This window comes from Aspergillus eucalypticola (genome assembly GCF_003184535.1).
Source record: "Aspergillus eucalypticola CBS 122712 chromosome Unknown BO83scaffold_16, whole genome shotgun sequence".
NCBI classification, from domain to species: domain Eukaryota; kingdom Fungi; phylum Ascomycota; class Eurotiomycetes; order Eurotiales; family Aspergillaceae; genus Aspergillus; species Aspergillus eucalypticola.
In genome coordinates, this window is record NW_020290290.1 from 103,831 (window position 1) to 122,697 (window position 18,867).

General features: G+C 50.9%; 5 protein-coding genes across 5 annotated transcripts; 2 read left to right on the forward strand and 3 right to left on the reverse strand.

Annotated features, from left to right (window-relative positions):
• Positions 1-3,412: 3,412 nt before the first annotated feature.
• On the reverse strand, positions 3,413-6,513 carry rfeF (putative transcription factor RfeF). The gene is made up of 5 exons (XM_025531476.1): positions 6,198-6,513; positions 5,972-6,026; positions 4,244-5,080; positions 4,112-4,179; positions 3,413-4,063 (listed from the first exon to the last, which is right to left on the reverse strand). Exons 1-5 carry the CDS (start codon positions 6,306-6,308, stop codon positions 3,638-3,640), a joined length of 1,497 nt encoding a protein of 498 aa, XP_025386886.1. The 5' UTR covers positions 6,309-6,513; the 3' UTR covers positions 3,413-3,637.
• A 1,520-nt stretch (positions 6,514-8,033) lies between these two features.
• On the forward strand, positions 8,034-9,715 carry BO83DRAFT_55538 (Gfo/Idh/MocA family oxidoreductase). The gene is made up of 2 exons (XM_025537429.1): positions 8,034-8,231; positions 8,312-9,715. The coding sequence occupies exon 2, from the start codon at positions 8,338-8,340 to the stop codon at positions 9,604-9,606; it is 1,269 nt and encodes a 422-aa protein (XP_025386887.1). The 5' UTR covers positions 8,034-8,231; positions 8,312-8,337; the 3' UTR covers positions 9,607-9,715.
• A 345-nt stretch (positions 9,716-10,060) lies between these two features.
• Positions 10,061-12,443, reverse strand: BO83DRAFT_55502 (signal recognition particle subunit SRP72). The gene is made up of 4 exons (XM_025537428.1): positions 11,924-12,443; positions 11,560-11,833; positions 11,357-11,501; positions 10,061-11,295 (listed from the first exon to the last, which is right to left on the reverse strand). The coding sequence occupies exons 1-4, from the start codon at positions 12,242-12,244 to the stop codon at positions 10,074-10,076; spliced, it is 1,962 nt and encodes a 653-aa protein (XP_025386888.1). The 5' UTR covers positions 12,245-12,443; the 3' UTR covers positions 10,061-10,073.
• A 1,868-nt stretch (positions 12,444-14,311) lies between these two features.
• Positions 14,312-16,321, forward strand: BO83DRAFT_55768 (glycosyltransferase family 31 protein). The gene has a single exon (XM_025537430.1). It carries the CDS (start codon positions 14,463-14,465, stop codon positions 15,900-15,902), a length of 1,440 nt encoding a protein of 479 aa, XP_025386889.1. The 5' UTR covers positions 14,312-14,462; the 3' UTR covers positions 15,903-16,321.
• A 301-nt stretch (positions 16,322-16,622) lies between these two features.
• Positions 16,623-18,567, reverse strand: BO83DRAFT_399709 (putative C6 transcription factor (AmyR); the record flags this gene model as incomplete). The annotated part of the gene is made up of 3 exons (XM_025533344.1): positions 16,623-17,024; positions 17,086-17,536; positions 17,588-18,567. The coding sequence occupies 3 exons, from the start codon at positions 18,565-18,567 to the stop codon at positions 16,623-16,625; spliced, it is 1,833 nt and encodes a 610-aa protein (XP_025386890.1).
• Positions 18,568-18,867: the final 300 nt, after the last annotated feature.

Here is an 18,867-nt window from a genome sequence, read left to right on the forward strand (position 1 = left end):
ACAGGGCTTTGATCTGATTGCTTTCCCTACTTATCACGCCACTGGCACTACTCCAGTGTACGTAAGTGTGTGGTGGATTCAACGCTCAAGCAGTCAGATTTGCCACATTTCCAATTCTTCTCCATTCAACATCCATGGATAAGCAGTTCCTTTGACAGGGTCCCGACCTGCCACTGCTGACCGCCTGCCTCTCACAGTTTATCTTATTGCCTGGCACTATTCTTTAGCTTTAATTCAATGGTAGCCTATCTATTCTTATCCATCTACTCCGTATCTCTCACCACGTTTATTTGGCTGCCTGCTGCAGTAACTACCAATTACTCTTGTCATTATACATGGGTTTATAGGTTGTCAGTTCTATTCTAATAGTCATCGTTCCGACACTTCCGTCAACTTAAACCTTCCTTTAGCTTGAAGCTCGATGCAACAGTCTTTCTAGGGTTCAACCGATCGTAAGATACTAATCAGTTTATTTCACATCCTTCAGGCGCTTCCTCAATCTATCCAAGTATCAAGACCTTTATCACAAACTTGGGTATGCAAGGCGACTCGTGTAATGCTTACATGATTAATATGTTCACCATCAGTGAGACCGCTTAGAGTAGTAATTGTATTCAATCATTGGTATAGGAGAATGATATGCGATACACAGAGTGACACTACATGTCCTACTGGGATTGCACATAAAAGTGCCTATCAGGTCGTGATTTGATATAGCACTTGTATATGAAACCTCGGTTACATCAGTAGCATCGATAAGTAATGATTCATGAGCTAGTACAGACTTATGAAGATGTAGCCACAATACACTATGCTAGGAATGCTAGAGTACCTACCCGTCACTCGAAAAATATGCCTCATGAGATATTCTCAATAGTGTATGGTTTCGTCTTGCTGCATCTACGCACTGCAAGTAGATCAATGTTGCAGCCAGCCACTTTTGTCAGTATTCCGCAGGGAGGAGGTGAGGAGAGAGAGAGAACAGAGTGATATAAATAATATAGATCATATATGACGGCCATATGAATGAGCCATGTGTATCGCTCGATACAAATTTTCCCCAGAATTTATGCGAGTCATATTTTATTTAACTAATTGGTCGGGTCGCTTCCCCTTCCATCCATATCCAAAGGACCTCGGAATTCTAGGAATAGAAAATCACATATAAGGAAGTACACAACGACTACGCTAATGCTCCGAGTCGGGAAATTTATTCCTCGGCTTTTTACATTATTTGCATGTATTCGCTCACCGTCATGTTCATGCACGTGAGAGAAGAAAGTAAGTATTATATAGCCATACAGTTTGAAACAGTGTTAGCCCCTCTGCCCCACACCCCCAACAAGTCCATCATGTTGCACGAAATACCCCCGACGAAATACCCCCGACCGCTTCCTTTTTAGAGAATATATGTGGTTATTAGCAACTCGTGATTCTCAGGTAGTTATCAAATGCAAGGCATCTACTTCCCGAAAACCTATAGGGGACATGATAGGCATCTACATTCCCGAAAACCTATAGGGGACATGATAGGCATCATCAAACTGTCAAACCGTGACCAAGTAAAATAAAGCATTCTAACCCATGTATGAAAAAGGCTAGACACAGTAACTTTTAATGCAGCTTTCTCTTTGAAGAAACTACTGTCTTACCGACAGATGATTACAAGGTCATAGTATTCATAGATATACCTACTGGCAGCCGTTGAGGTCACAAAGCAGTATATATGGAGAGTTCAAGTTCCTTTTGTTATAAGACAGCCATTATACTTCATCATGATAATGTCAACGTTGACACTCCGACTTTGGCTTGCTTACGGACACATTTTGTACCTATATAATATATCATTAACTATACAACCATACCATTTACTAGTTCCTCGATTCTTTAAAAGCAGCAACCTTGTATAGCAGAGAAATTGTCCTGGGATATACCATGACTCATGCCTATTGCAAGTGTTGTAAGAACAGTAGCCCTTACACCTACCTTGCAGGAAATGAAAGGCCAAGTTCCAAAGGAAGCGCTCATGATAATGCAATTCAATCAAGGTTGAAGTATAATAGACCACCTATCGCTGCATGATATAATGTCTCAATTTATTCCCACCAAATCAGTTACCGGTTCACTTTACTAAATTCTATCTTATTCTCACCACGCCTCATAGTCGTCTAGTAGTTCACCCCGCTGATATACTGAATTAGAAGCCGATAATATGTCTATACCAGCGGAATGCACAGTTCTCGTGGTCGGCGGTGGCCCAGGAAGATCATATACTGCATCCGTGCTTGCCAGAGAAGGAATTGATACCGTATTGTTGGAAGCCGATGTTTTCCCAAGGGCAATTGTAATCCAGACAAAAGCTGCATCCCCTTGAATTTCAAGGCCTATGTTTCCACTAACTCATTATAGATACCACGTTGGAGAGAGTATGCTGCCATCCTTGAAGCACTTCATGGAATTCATTGGTGTCTTGCCTGATTTTGAAGGCCATGGGTTTGACATAAAGGTCAGTCTATTGTATGATGGCACCGCTTGGCGAGTATTAATTTTCTATACAGAAAGGAGGAACATTCAAGTTCAACAGCAAGCCACCAGGATGTATGTTATTATACCATGCCCGACAAGCCCATTGTTAAAGGGCGAATAGATACTGATTTCATCAAGGCTGGAGGCCTGAAACTATACTTGGAATATGATACGATCCGACGCAGACCAAATACTGTTTCGTTATGCCGCAAAGTGTGGTTGCCAAATATTTGACGAAGTGAAGGTCACGCCCTTTGGATTTCGAGCGAGTGAATTACCAGCAACCAGCAACGCTGACTTCCCTGAGTCTGCATTTCGGAGACGAAGAGACGAAAGCATCAGGAGGATCCGACTCAAATAATTGGTGGATGCAAGCGGGCGAGCCGGGTTAATGAGCACGAAGTAGAAAACTCAGGATAGCATTGATTTAGAGCAACTGAGCACAACTTTCTTGATTGCTTTTATGTACACGTGGAAAAGGAATTTGGCCGCTTGGTGGATGATAGTTCCATGAATTAGAATCATATTACATTTCCTAATGAGAGAAAGTGTGGTATGGAGGATGTTATGGAGAAAGATAGATATCAGGCAGTAGCATAACGTAATTATGTTACTCATGGAAGTTATTTTTTATTTTTTTGGTATCCAGCATTGATTATGGTCATACTATGCAAGCGCTGTGGCGATGTTGGATGCCTGAATTGGTGGGTAACATGCATCTGACTCAGCGCATAAGTTGATTGGTGAGCGCACGTGGTGGCTGCGGGGCGGGTCTGCTGAGAGATGACGTCGTTGGTAGGGAGATTTTGAAGATCGCGACATTGGTCCATGTCAATCCCATGTCAGTCAATGATCGATGAGAGTCAGATGAGTCTGGTCACGGAAGTATCATTATTCCATTGCTCAATTTTGCTTTACAGATAAGCTAATCATGTAACTGGGTCTATCCGTGCCCTTCTCCTAGCCTGCCATGCCAGCCATGTTCTCCTGCCTACGAAAATCTGCTTGCTAACGTCCGAAGAAAATAACAATCATTAAGCATAAGAAGAGAGTTCACATTTGCACCCCTGCCCTGCAATTCCGTCTGTTAAGGACAAGCGAACGTGGTCTATCAGTACCTGGGCGGCTGGGGTGCCTGGTAGGGGGAATAGCCTCGTGGCACTCCAGAGGATTGTCCATATCCAGGCTGGTTGGGGTGAGGAGAGGGTGCACCATATCCACCACCGTATTGCTGGCCATATCCCGATGCTGGGGCCTGACCCTGGCTCTGGTAGGGGGGTTGGCCGTATCCCTGGCCATAGCCTGGGTTAGCGCCGTAGCCCTGTTGAGGTTGACCGTAGCTGGGAGCAGGGGGATATCCGGGTTGACTGTAGCCACCACCGTACTGTCCACCCCGGGGCGCTCCTCCGGGAGGCCCAGAAGGAGGCCCAGAGGGAGGTCCAGACGGGGGAGCACCGGGTCCACCAGCTCTGCCAGCGGCCTTCTCATCTTTGGTGTCGTACGAGGAATCAATAGCCCCAAGCATCAATTTAGCGCACTAGAAAAGTTAATAAATTGCAGTGTGATGTGTTGAATTGGAACATACCCAGAGTTCACGAGTCAAGTACACGGGTGGCACAGCGCGTGACATTTCATCCTGTTCAACCTCAAAGTCTGTTGACAAACATCAGTAAACCTGTTATGCTCGAAGGGCTCTACTAGCGTAGTGTGGACTTACTGGAAGTGCAATCAATCAACGAGCCAATTCTTGGGTCTTCGTCCAGCGAGGCAAGAAAATCCCGAGCCTTGGTGTCATTGCCCACCTGCGAGAATTGGAAAGAAACGGCACCCTGTCCATATTGAGTCCGAGCGACCTCGCTCACGGCGTAGCCGATAGAGCTAGAGACGCTATCAAGAGGCTCTCCGGCGGGTTGTCCATCCGTGATGGTAATGACAAGAACTGGCTTCTGCAGGCGACCTGCTCTGGCCGGGCCCACAACCATGGGATCGAGAACCTTGTTGCGCAAGCTGGTTCCAAGGGGAGTAAGGCCTTGGAAGCGGACGCGCGAAACAAGGCGGCCAACATCCTCTGCGTTGCGGATTCCATCTCCCTGCTCCGCATTGTTCATGAACCGTACCGAGATGCCATCGTCATCGAAAGTAGACGCAGCAGCAGCAACAATTTCAATGATCTGCACCAGCTGCTCCTTTCTGACGCCGCGCTCTTCGAATTCGATGGAGCCGCTGTCATCAACATAGAGGATGACGTCGAACAGAGACAGTTTCATAATGTCCATAGCCACCTCTTGGGGCACACGGAGTTCGTGCATCAGCTTGTTGACCTTTCCTGGGGCCTCGTTGGCCAGCGTCTGAACCAATCGATCCAGTCTCTCTGGGGCCAGAAGCTCTGGAGTCGTTTCTCCTGGATAGTTCCGATCAAGAGCTGTCTGTAGGCAGCGATCTGCTGGTCGGATGCGCGGGCAGCGGGAGGAGCACCTCCAGGGGCACCGTATGGCGCTCCCGGTCCACCAGGTCCGCCGGGGTAAGGTGCATTCTGCGGGGGGTAGGAGGGGCCCTAAACCATTGAATCAAATTAGCATGTCGGTCACACCACAGTCGAAGCTAAGCGGTTACGCGAGAAACACGACTGCAGATGATTGGCAAACAAATGCGGGTATCTGGGATATAGTATGTACTTGAGAGGCTTGCTGTGGAGGATACTGCGGTCCAGGAGCTCCATAGGGCTGAGTTTGTGGTGGGGGAGGCGGGGGTCTGTTATAGCCCTGCTGTGATTGTCCATATGGTCCGGATGGAGGCTCCCTAGTACCATATTGAGGTGGTTGCGAATAGCCCTGCGGCGGTGGTGCCTGTGACCCATAGGGCGATGGGGAGTAAGCCTGAGGAGCCGGAGATGCTGACGGATAAGCGGGCGCCGAGTAAGACGGTTGAGAGCCTGGATAGGGCGATTGAGAACCCGAATAAGCTGGGTGCGGACCCGGCGATGGTGAGGGAACCGGCTTGTTTGGAGGGGCCGACGAAGGCGCGTAGGCTTGATACTGAGGCTGCTGCTGCTGCGGGGGCGGCGAAGTCGGATATGGGGATTGCTGGGCCGAACCCGGGCGTAGCTGAGGCGGATAGCCGTATTGGTTATAATAAGGTCGCGACATGGTTGAAGATGGTGTCCAGATTTTCCAGCAAAGGGGCGAGGAGGGCAAGAAATAGAAAAGCAGAAGTGTGACACGGGCGCGAAGAGAAGGTTGGAGGGGCAGAAGGGGGCCACAGTGGAGAGGGAAATGAACCCTAGCTCTCTTTCATTCGATGAGAGTAACTCTCACAATGGAGGGAGAGGGTGACCCAGCAGTGAGGAGGGGCAGTGCCAACCGAATGAAAGCGAGAATTGGGGAGAAAATTGGGGAAAGAAAGAAGGCACGAGAAAAGGAAAAAAACAAGTTCTAGCTTACCGGACCAGCAGATGGTGCAGGGGAGCCTTGATAAGCCTGATACTGGGGTTGTTGCTGTTGCTGGTGGTGGTTGCAAAGAGATGCGTCAGCTTTTTGTGGAAAGTGATAAATTGAAAACGAACTGGGTGAAGATGCCGGGGATAAAATTGAACGGTTCAAAGAAAGGACGGGAGAAGAGGGGCGGAGGGGATCACTAAAGAGTTAGTTTTGCCCGGTAGGGCGGGGACTTACAGGATTACCACTAGAAGAAGGATTGTTGCCAGGCTGCAGTGCAGCTGGAGGGCCTCCAGCATAGCCTGTCGGAGGTGCGCCTCCATAAACGCCGGGCCTGTTTGCGCTCATGTTGTTGGGTGGTGGGTTTTGACTGCCGGCGATCTTGGATGCAAACTAAAAAGAGGACGTGCAGGATGCAGCGGTTAGTTGGGTGGTATTCGATACAGCCTGCTCGAGGCTAAATAGTAGTCTTGAGATATAGTATAGTAGTAGTAGAGTATGGTCTCAGGAAAAAAGAAGAAACAACAGAAACACTTAAGGTGAAGCGGGGCAGATACGCGGGGCAGAGAAGAAAAACAGAAAGAGCAAGCAAGATGTAAAAGGGATATATGTTGGGCACTCACCCCCATCTTTTCGAAGCAGCTGACGTCCAACTACGTAGTCAGTAGGTAGTAGATAGAAGAAGTATAGTCAGGGGGGAAAACAATAAATCGGGGAGAAATGGAGAAGGTGGAAAAAGGATGGCGTCAGAAGGAGAGCAGAAAACCGACGGCACTACGGCGTCACTGCCATTATAAAAGCACTGCCCATGAAGAGATCCATCCAAGCAAGAGCTAAAAGTGCTAAAACAGCTGGACTAGGACTAGCCGACCTCGGGATGACGACTGGCCCACTCCTTCCTCTTCTCACATAGACCCACTGTTGGTTTGTGTCCTGAAGCTATACCCAGCTGCCCCCTTTCCCTCACTTAATACTTACTTGTTCTATGATGGCAACCGGCAGTTGTTGACCGTAGTGATGAATATCGCATAATAATCACGAATCTTTCTTCTGATCCCGAGGTTTCTGAGAACATGTATCGGGAACTACAGATCAGTACAACTGTACTATAGCCTGTTGGAACCCTGCAGGAGTGCATTGATGTCAAAGTCTGTACAAGCCTATCGTTCATCCCGTTCCCCGCACACCAGAAGCATTCTGGATGATTCCGTAGGGCTGATTTCATCCATTTGGTGTTCTTCCTGCCAGCCTCAAGGATCAGGCTAGATTAATTCTTGTAACCTAGCAAGGCTGAATTGCTGACAAGCCACTCTTCTCACCATATTTGAGCAGAACAATTTGTACACGATATTTACCTGTGCCTCCATGAAGAGCTGGTACAGCCACAGCTGACCAAGCGCAGCACATGATAACTCAATATGACTGCAGACTGACTTCACAGCAAACCCAACAAGCCATCACCATCCCAGCTGACCACCCTTGCCATTTCGTGCTCGGAATCACGGCTGTCATGGGATTGGGGGCCATAGTTGACCATGCCTGTGCATGCAGTAGTCAGAAATAAGCTTGCAGGGTAGAGGATCTGCCGAATCAACGATGGGCCCTCATCTCAGGCATCGTCGGGGACACACAGACAGAACGCACGGATCGGCGCAGCCAAACAAGCTACATCATTAGCTCGGCTGGAACAGACCAGAACAACAGGACCCCTGGTGTAGTCTAAAATAACATTTTTATCAGACCTTCTAGAGCATTTCAGAGCATTAAGCATAAAATAAGAGGACAGAAGATGACAGGGCAGGATGGCAACAAAGACCAGATTCCACGGGGGGCCACTGATGTCATGCATGCCATCGCCGGTGCAGAAAAAGCTTCACATCCCTGCGACCAGGTTCGAAGAACAGTAACACAAACTCTCCCTGAGGACCCTTGAAAGAGCACCCCCAGTGCTATTCTTTATCCCTTGTTTCATCTCAAACACTCACTACAGTGTTGCTGAATACTTTTCCCCCCCAAGGGACTGAATGCAGCTCACCCAGTCGGTATCATTATTACCGGTTTAACCCCCTTTGCACCTCAATCATACATACATACCAGTCCACCTCACTTCCCCCCTTCGGAAGACTCGTTCATTCCATCCTTCGAACGTTCGGACCATGTTCTTTTCTTCACCGTCGCTCGATTTTCAGAGCTCATCCTCACTCTTATCCCTCCCTGACGATTGAGTTCATTTCATCAAGTAGCACAACTAATCTACTACATACAAAACAAGTACGTGGTTTACATTCTCATCACTCTTTCCATCAAACCAAAGAAACAAACACTAACCTCACCATAACACGTCTCACCAGAACCAGAAATCCAAATAAACTGAAACATGTCCTCAACCTCAACCATCCTGCGCGTGGGAATCCTCACCGCAGACGAAGGCGCCAAAGCCATCCAAGCCATCTACCTCCCAGCCCTTCGTGCCCTTCCCACCTCGTTCCAGGTCCAAGCCATCCACGATGGCTCCAAGCAGCCCCTGTCATACGAGACCGACATCAACGGCAACATCTGCAACGACCATGACCACCACCACCACCACCAGCAGCAGTACGGCACCGGCACCAGCACCACCATCCCCGTAGCCCCCACCCCCGACGACATCCTCAGCAACCCAACCATCGACCTAATTCTCAACTTCATGCCAAACGAGTACCACGAGACCTACACCATCGCAGCCCTCCACTCCGGCAAACACGTCATGGTGGAAACCCCCCTCAGCCTAAGCATCCCCAGCGCCAAACGCATCATCGAAGCGGAGAAACACGCCCCCAACGGCGCCAAAGTCTTCGTCGCCTGCGCTCGTCGCTACGCCCCCAGCATCGCCTCCGTCTTCCGACAAGAAGTCGCCAGTCTCGACCGCATCTACTACGCGCGATGCCGCAACATCGCAGGCCCCAGTTCCGCACACACGGCCACCGCTCCGCGCAAGCAAGTCTGGAACGAGGTGAACGGACACGGCCAGCCCTTCCCCATTTCACCCCCTTCTTCCCCCTCGGACTCCATGACCGGAAAAACCCGCCCCCAGCTCCTCCAGGGTCTCCTCGAAGAAGCCTTCCTCGGCCAAGACCTCAGCAAAGAGCGCGTCGCCCTGTGCGAGTTCCTCGCCTCCCTGGGATGTCATGATCTAGGCTTGATGCGCGATACCCTCGGCTATCCGGACGCCGTGTCCAGCATCTCCGTCAACGAACCTTATTACTCTGCCGTCTTCCACTATTACAGTGGCGGAAAGAGCGAACACGCGTTCACGCTGATGTACGAGACCGGGACCGATGCGGTGCCTCGATGCGATGCGCATCTAACCATCTACGGCGATACGAAGACCGTGAGCGTGCAGTACGGTCTGCCGTATGGTCGACGGCACGGGGTGAAGGTGGTTGTCGAGACTGTTGATGAGAATGGGGATATGAAAAGATCGGAGACGGTGAGTGCGTGGGAGGAGAGCTATCGCGAGGAGTTGAAGGCGCTGCATGCGTATTTGACTGAGGATAGGGCTGTGAAGACTACGGCGAAGGATGCGATTCAGGATCTGAGACTGTTTCAGACCATCTTTGAGCAGTATGATCGCCAGTGTGGGACTATTCGCACTCCGTTGGGTTGAATTGTTTATCTGTCGATTGATCTAATGATGGAGGGGCATGTGTGGAGGGAAAGGGTGGGAAAGATTGCTATTGCGTTTGCCAGGCGCGGTCGTTGATCAAGCTGGGATTGTTTTTATTTTATACTAATTACCTTGTGCATCACGCTTATGGTTTCTATTTACGGCACGGAGTCTAGTGGCATGCAGTTGATCCGAGGGAACAGTTTTATTATGTATCATGCATATCATTGATTATAGTACGGCTCAGATTGCTACTCACGATGGAGGATTGAGGCCGTTCACTCATCAGCGTGTGCTCTATCTAGCTACAACCCGAGACTATCAAATATCATTCCACATGCTTCGTCTCTGCAACATGCAACAACAACAACTAGATTTGGTATCCTGCCAGCAAATGCAATGCAAGAACGGAGGCAAAGTGAGAAAGAAAAAGGGGAAATAAGGAAAGCGGTGGTTATCTACTGCATCTACCGCTTGCCCTTCTTCTTATTCTTCTTCGAGCTAGAACCTCCACCGCCTCCTCCCTGAGCCTTCTGAGTAGGCGGAGCCGGGGACTCTTCAGCCTTTTCGTTCACCACACCACCCTGTGTGCGCTCCGCAGCGCGCTGCTTACCCTTGCGGCCCTTGGGGCGGTACGAAGACCGATCGCGAAGAGGCAGCCAGCGCTCCGGGTCGGGTGTCTTGCTGGGATCGTAGTCCTTGGGCAGACGGTCCTTGCGAACGCGCTTGGTTGCGCGGTCTTCCTTGTCCTTTGCGCTTCTCTTCCGGGCGCCGGCCATGGCGGCGGCGGCAGCGGCGTTGGCCGCGGAGGAGGGGGAGATGCCGGCGTTTTCGAGGGAGGCGACGTTGACGCCTGAGATCAGGTCCGCGACGGAGGGGAGACTGTCGACCTGGGATTCTACCTTGGAGTAGTCGATGGTTGCCTGGGAGGCGACGTAGCCGGCTACGGCGAACTGGTCAGTCGAGTCTTTCTGGTAGAGGGACTTGAAGAGGTCGCCGGCTTTGGCGAGGTCGGAGTGATCGGAGGAGTGCAGGAGGGATGCCCCTGCGGCGCGGAGCAAGGAGGCTGGTGGCTCGGCCGATTGGCTCTGCCAGTAGGTTGCGGCTTTGGCGAGTTCGGTCCGGATCTGGACTTTACGGCCCTCCAACTTGTAGAGGGAGACGAGGATGCTCAAGAGGCCGGGGTTGAAGCGGACTGCTTTGTCTTGCTCGGAGATGGACTCGTCGAGCAGTTGGAGGGTTCGCTCTAGTGTTGTGATTGCGGACGTCGTGTTGCCCGCACCCACGTAGAGCTGGACGGCTGTGAGGGCAAGGCCAAGGTCCTTGGGCCGTCTGTCGAGCGCAGATAGTATCCGCTTCAGGGCCTTGGTGCCTGTTTCTCCACGTGCATGAGCGGCAGCGTTGTAGACTGAAAGCAGGTTGGCACGAGGTTCGGTCGAGGGGTAGCCAAATTGAGCGAGCGCCTTCGAGGTGGAGCGGATGATGCCATCATATTTCTGAACGAGGAGGTCGGCCGAGTATGAGTTTCCCGTCGCGAGGTTATCTTGGTATTCGAAGAGCTTGTCGCTGTCGGTGGATTCGGGGATCTCGTGAAGAGCCTTGTACAGAGCGAAGGGATTGGTAGTGGTGGTGCCACGGGCAAGCGTAATGTTGGTCTGAGCGATCTTCTTCGTCGAGAGCTCGGGAATACTATTAGAGTTATGTGAGCTTCCGATGTTCAAGTTCAGCCAGGGTTCTGTGACAAACATACTCGCTGACGGAAATTTCCTCCAAGACGGACTGCGCTTCCTCCGACTTTCCTTGGCGAAGCAAGACGTACAACTGCTGCACGGCGATCGGGAGAAGCTCGGCAGCCCGGTCTTCAGGAGTGAGATCCTCCGATGTACGACAGAGCTCTGTGTAAAGCTGATCAGCTACTATTCTCGTGCGCCATGCGGGGTTGACCACACGAACCTTTAGCCCGAGTCAATAGAACTTGTCCCTGCTGGAACTCGCCCTTGGCGATACTCAAGCAAGCCGCATTATAGACCGTCTCGAAAGCCTCTAGATCATCCCGCATCGGCCTGCTATGGCGTACAAACTGGGGGTAGCCCTTCCACTGCAGCTGAGCATCCGTAGCCCACGAGTTGATGCGCAGATCGTTCTCTTCGTTCGACAGGGACGCATTGTCTTTCGACAATTCTTCGTAAATCTCGGCAGCGCGACGAAATTTCTCGGAACGGTAGCTCTTTATGGAAGATGAGAGTTAGGATGAGCGGACACACTATAAGAGAAGATATCCGGGTGTAGATAGTATTCCTGAAAGGTAACAACGTACGGCTTGAGCTTCCAAATGCAGTGCACCCCTCTCGCCGGCGACGCGAGATACCACCTCAATTGCCGGGTCCAGCTGGCCGCATTTATATAGGGCATAAGCGTATTCCAAAGCTGCTCTGTTCTTCAAGCCTTCACCGGCTTCTTCGAATACTCGCAGGCAGTCCTCATAGCGGTCAAGCTTTAGCAGAGCTACTGCCTTTATGTGCTGAGCATGCAAGTCCGACTTCGACTTGGCCAGCGCGGCATTGCATGACTGCAGGACTTCCTCGTGGTCGTCAATGGATGCCCGTTGTAGCAACGAGCTCAGCGACTGGGCAGCCATAGCGGAATGTGTGTCAATTGGCGGAACGCGGAAGGGACGAGGGGCCCGACGAGGGCTCGGAGGTAAGGAGAGGTGGATTATTTATCGAGTCACAAATAAGGACATATGCAATAAGCGAGTAGTAAAGTCGAGAGTATAGACTGGCCGAGGATGATCTGGCAGGTGGCCTCCGCTGGAAGCCATGTGTGCGGGATCGAGATATTTCCCCATTGGGGAACTCTGCGCAAGTGGGCGGGGGCGCCCCCCGTAGCCCCCCCAGCTCACCATGTGACTTTTGTTCAAGGCGGAAATGAAATGACTAAATTATGCAGTTGTCGGGGAGTTCTTGACTGATCTAATGTCAACCCCGTTGTGCAACAATAAGTCCCAGTAATGGTCTAGACTACTGGCCGTTGTGCTTCACATTTTATGCCCCTTACTCACCGCGCCACGGCGTTGCTTTTGATTACTCTTCTCTGGGCAATGTTGCATGGATTATGCAGGGGCAGATTACACCAACACAAGCAGACAGCCTTTGACGATAAGCCGTTCAGCTGGGGCAACGAAGCAACTGTATAGGAATCTTTGAAACCAAAATGCACAGAATCGATTGAAAGCATTTGTCTGCTTTCAGCCCGCACAATTAATTAACTTGTGTATCGGTAGTACGAATTCATGCACGCAATATAAGCCCATGCTTTTACACATGACTAGTGGTGTTAATTAGCTTTGGCGACATCTATTATTATCACTGCCCAAGACATAGGAACTAGACTACATATCATATCTCGCGAACTCATCCGACGACGAGCGATAATGAAAATCCATCCGCTTCATCGCGATTGGCCATGGGAAATTACAGCGACTGGAGCAAATCTGATGAGGCTGCAGTGCCGGAGAAAAGGCTGCGACGGCGAGTGGCTCGCAAAGGAAGAGAATAATTCCCTGATGGAGTCGACGCGTGGTCACTAAAAAAGAAAGCGACAGTCAATTTATCGAGATTTTCTTGACATCTCGTGCCAGAGGTTGTATTGGCAGATAGATGCCTTTTTTCTTTTGCTTTCGAGACGAGAACACAATGCACATGCACCACTTGTTGGTCAGTTCGCCAACCCGCAGCAGGGCTTTTCCCACTATGCAACTGGCTGGCGACACAAGACACACTACCGAGCAGATAAGTAAGTCGATAAGCCCATCATGAGACGCACTGCCAAGCGATTCGCCTGCAGCCGTCGTCATCAAGCCGCCGCCCCCGCTGCCCGGTTGGACCATCGCCCCCAAGTGGAATGCGCGTCAATCAACGGGCGGTTGTGCCATCCACCAGCTGCTGCGGCGACGTAGCCCCTAGTGCAACCGAATAGACAGCAGACCACCCAATAAGTTAGGGGTAGTGTACAGTGAGTGCTCAAAGTTTCTGCTACTACCGTAGATGATAACCCTCTGGCTGGCGGCGTCTTTTGCCATCGGAAGCGAGAATGCGACCGCGCCATGAGCCATGGCGATGGGGGAACTGGTACAGGGTAAACCGCTAAGGCGGACCCCTAACGCTACCCTGGGGGAGAGTGTCACCGTCCATCGCTGGAGACATTGGAGACGAAAGCATCAGACTAAAATCTCCTAGAGCGTGTTTGAATGGCCGATCGAGGGCCCCCAGTGGACACCGACCAGGTGTGCCCTGACGGCCAGACCGGCTCTTATTCGACCAAGCATCGTAGACTCCATCCGTGGCTTCCAGCGTCCCATCTTCCCAAAGTCCAGGGCATGGCCGATCCCTGGCTTGTCGCCGGTCTCCGCCAGGTCAGATCCGACCAATTTCGAGCCGTGCAAGTGCTTGTTGCTTGGTGTTTCTTGTCGCCGTGCTGCTTTGGAGCCCCGTTGATCGCCTATCAGCCTTCCCTTTCAACCTTGGCTCCATTGACGTTGTCGCTTGCCCGCTGACCTTCGTCATTCTTTCCGCGTTCTTCTTTCCTTCATCCGTTGGGGTCCAGAGATCGTCTGCTGTTCATTTTATCCTTTGGGTTTTCCTCTCCACGTTTCCTTCCCCCCTTCTTCGCTGCCAATCTTCCCTCCTTTACTCGCCCAGTATCCGGCCCTCCCCTCCTTCCTCCCCCCCTTTGTCCCCTCTTACCGGAAGATTCGACATGGTCTTGCACTGTTAGTGCGATCACTGTGATTATTCCATCCTACTCCAGCCGTCCATTTGCCGGGGATTATACTTGAGAGACACGGAAAATCGAGAATGTGGACAAAACCTGCGGACAAGCCGCGGTCGTCGATGGGGAAGAGAAAGCTGCTGCGCTTTGTCGTCATCAGCTGTATCGTCACTAGCTTCACTATTTTCCTTTGGCCCCGTCTAGAATCCGACCGCGTGACCACGGAAACTGTTTCCAACATTACCATCACCTCCGATGTTGGCTGCCAGCCGGACTTTGAGGCTCTCCGCCGCTTGAATGTCCAGAAACTGACCCAGTACGTGCGACGCGAAGTAGTCGCCTCTGAATCTCCCAGCAACGTCTTGCCGCTGTCACAACGTCTTCAAGTTCCTTTATTTCCGCAAAAGCCCCATGGCGACCAACTTCATCTACCGGAGGAGCTCTTGCATGAGGACTGCTTAATACCAAACCCGGTGTCCCTCCAAGTCCCGATACCCCCCAGACATGCGGATGCGTCCCACATCGACTTCGGTGTCGCTACGACGATAGAACGGCTGAACGACTCCCTGGACGCGTTTTCTCATTGGGCGGGTTATACAAATGCTCATATCTTTGCCTTGGTTGAGCCCGATGAGAGGGCACACGAAGTTCTGCTAAAGGCTGATGCGCTTGGAATAAATCTCTCAATATCGGAGTCGAGTGAAGAGTACCAGCGCCGATACTTTTCGCTAGTCCCTCACCTGGCCAAGAATGCGCGTCCAGAAACGAAATGGTCGTGCGTCATGGACGACGATACATTCTTCCTCTCGATGCCAGAGTTGGTTAAAGGGCTCAAGGAGTATGATGAAACGAAACCCATGTACGTGGGTGGACTATCTGAAAGTATTCCCCAGGTTGGAGTGTTTGGATTGATGGGATTTGGAGGCGCAGGCGTCTTCTTGTCCCGGCCTCTGATCCAAGAATTGAGCCGGCCGGAAGTATTCGAGGACTGCCAGAGAATGGATGTGACGGGCGACCGCAGAATTTCTCTTTGCATCTACCAGTACACCAGTGTTCGTTTGACCATCGACCACCGCCTGCACCAGCTTGACATGATGGGCGATGTGTCCGGGTTTTTCGAGGCGGAACGGCAACCGCCGCTGTCAGTGCATCACTGGAAGTCTTGGTTCCACGCGGACATGGCCAAAGCTAGTGCGGTCACCGAAATCTGCGGTGATTCTTGTCTCCTGCGGAAATGGCACTTTGGAGATGGCTGGATCCTCACCAACGGCTTCTCGGTGGTGAAGTATAGCAGCGAGAAGAAGCCAGGCGACAGAAGCATGGAGCTCACGTGGGACAGCCACAACGGTGCTGTTTTCGAGTCATATCTGCATGAGCTTGGTCCTCTCCGCTTAAAGGACGAGGGAAAGATTAGCTACCTGCACGAAGACGCCATCATTGACGGAAACCGCGTCCGTCAATGGTACGTCCACCGTGACCCGGAGAAAGGTGATAAAGTTCTAGAGTTGATCTGGCGAGCAGCCTAAGAACGCCCGCCTGTCTGCATTAAGATTTGGCGCAACAATTATTTGCACAATCCCTCCCATTCTCCTCCTGCCGCCCCGCCTTCATCCATCTTCAAAACCACCTGTGCTGCATCTACAAGCTACAGGTTCCATCTCATGTCCCACCCCCTGACTTCTTCACTTATATATGAGAAGCGGTATCCCTCTCAGCCCCCTCTTCTACGCTAGCCACGTTTATAATTTTGCTTCTTTTTTACGGCGCATAGATCATGAAACTTGATTGTTTAGCTTGGGATGATATCAGGTTCGTGCGCGATACAGGTACATAGTCTTGGGTTTCTTGCTTTTTTTCTCTACACTTTCATACCAATTGTACATTTATTTTCGATGGACCCGGATGTGTTGCTTTGTATAGCGCAATTAGACTGAAATAAAGAAATATCATGAATAACTCCGTGTCACTTACTTTAGACTCACTTATAATGGCGCGATGGCTTCCCTCCACATATCGGGAATAATATATGATAGTGCAGTGCAAACGCCTGGTGACTGAGCTAATATTCGACCAAAATCGATAATGCATAGATAGTCTCATCACCTATATACATGCTTTATTACATACAATTCACCTTCATGCCGTATACATTGCCACATAGTCTCCAGATAAATGGTATCATAACAAAAGCAAAATCGTAACAAACTCGAATTAATGCCAGCATCGTCATCATCGTAGTTCCTTTCTTAGTTCAGAAGATTGTTTTCCGGAAATTGCACCTGTGGAGTGGGTAGAAGTTGCGATAGTGGCTCCATTAATGCTGTCTCTTGTTCATGGGAATCAGGATTCTCCGGAACAGTAACAACGGCGAGCCCGGTTTCCTCTTCCCATGTGGGAGCAGTGGATAATGGAGGAAGGAAGTTGCCCATTGACGTGGGGGATGTGAAATCCATAGCCCCTTTGCATCGCTCCAACAATGAGGGGAAGAGGTACGACTGAGAGCCGCGAATGCGTGATAAGGTAGTGAGGATGCCCCAAAGGAGTTCGCGGGGATCGACGGCCGCTTCAGTAAGACGGTGCGCGGCTTTAGTATTGAGCGATCGTGCCACGTCTGCGACTGAGGAACCCAGGTCGAATAGTTTTTGTTCCTGTTATGTTGTTGTTAGTAAATGGCATTGGCATGTGCTAAGCTGGAACTGATGTACTTACCATGCCAATGCCGTGAGCGTCAACAGCTCCCTGGGATGCAGCACCAATAACATTCATAACAGCTTTGCCGACAAGAACGGGGAGGTGAAAGGGGAGGACTGCCTCATCGCGAGACCCAGGCTGAGTGGCGCGAGTCATGGAAAGTTTCCACATTACTGTCTGTAGCCATTGCTGGGTGATGAGTATGTCGACCTTTTGGATCTCCGAAACTCCGTCGACCGAGATCGCGTTGCAGAGACTAGATTGAATAGCAGACGTAGGGGGCATCTCGGACGAGCCGTCCATACCTCCCGCAGAAACCCAGTCATAAAGGTTGACGGTCAGTTTCTCAAAGATGCTGATAAGATTGATGAAACCGTATGCTAAGATAGGATCTTCTGAGCAAAGTACTTGCGGCTTGCGGATTGAATTGCGCAGCATTACCGGTTTCGCTTGTTGAAGTGCGTAACCCCTAATTCATATTAGTCGAAGACTGGTAAATGCTTTCCTAGGATGCACCTACCTTTCTGTGACAAACAGTAGCCAGAACACCCTGCGCCGTTCCTCGGCTTCTTCGATACTCAGATCCACATAACTTGATTCCCGGTGCAGTGCCAGCGTGAAGACCATAGAAGTTGCTTGACAGAGGTAGAACCAAGCATGGTCCTGTCTGTCCAGATTGCCATACGAAGCAAACAGAAAGAAAGACGTAAGAAGACTTTCTATATTCATTCCATCTACTGGGTCGCAATCCTTCCTTGCGCGTACTGCTTCAGCCAGCAACTCTTCGCCGGACATCCAGGAATGCCCGTCAATCCCGGCTTGCAGGTGTGAAGGCTCTGGGACAGATGCTGTGCCATCCAGCTTGAGTTGGATGTGTGTGGCTGCGCATAGGGCGACAAGAAAGGCATATCGTTGGGGCGATAAACGTTCAGGCTGGTGGCAATCTTGTTGGAGCTCCTCCTTCCGGACCACAGGCATGATGGGGAACAGATACTTCAGATAAACATTCACATGAGCCAGTAGCACCGGAGCGGACAGGCGTCGTGCATAAGGGCGCACTAGTGCCATACTAGAGTCTGACAATGAATTGGTTGAATCGGGCGAGGAGACTAGCTCTGGCGGGGGAAGTTGAGAAAACGGCTCAGGGGCGTCATGGGGTAAGTATTGAGGGTCTGCCACTGTAAAGGAAGGCGACATCGGCGAGCTTAACGGATAGCCCACTCCATCTGTAGTCCATTGCTTGTTCAGTGGATTATGTGACGGATTGTGTTGATATGGATTCTGTTGTCTTGATACGAGTGGATGAATGGGCGCAAGCGGATATAAGGTGCGAAACTTGGGCCCTTTGCGCCGGAGCACATCACTGTAGGAGCAAGAAAGAAGCAGGCGTCGACACTTATCGCAAGGCAGCTCGCGCGAGCATTTGATCTTACGCCGACGACAGTTGTCGCAGGCTTGCTTGGGGGCCTTTTGCTTGGTGGGGGAAGGATGTGAGTCCATTTGTATGCGGAGACAAGTGTGAGACTCCCGTCAGAAGTTAGCAGTAGCAACAGCAGTGGAGCGAGACTCTGGAGACTTCATTGTATTCTGAGAAAGAGTGATGCTCGCCGGACAAGTTTCGGTGGTCAAGATGGCCACAAGGTGAGCAGTCACCGAGAATCATGCGATTGCTAAAGGAGGGGAGACCAAGGAGAGAAATCTGGGGAAGGGCGGCGGGGAAGCGACACCGTGAGAAAGTCGGCAACTCCAGGCTACCCGGACCCCGCGGTATGAGCCACTTTCTATTAACCTGCTACGACT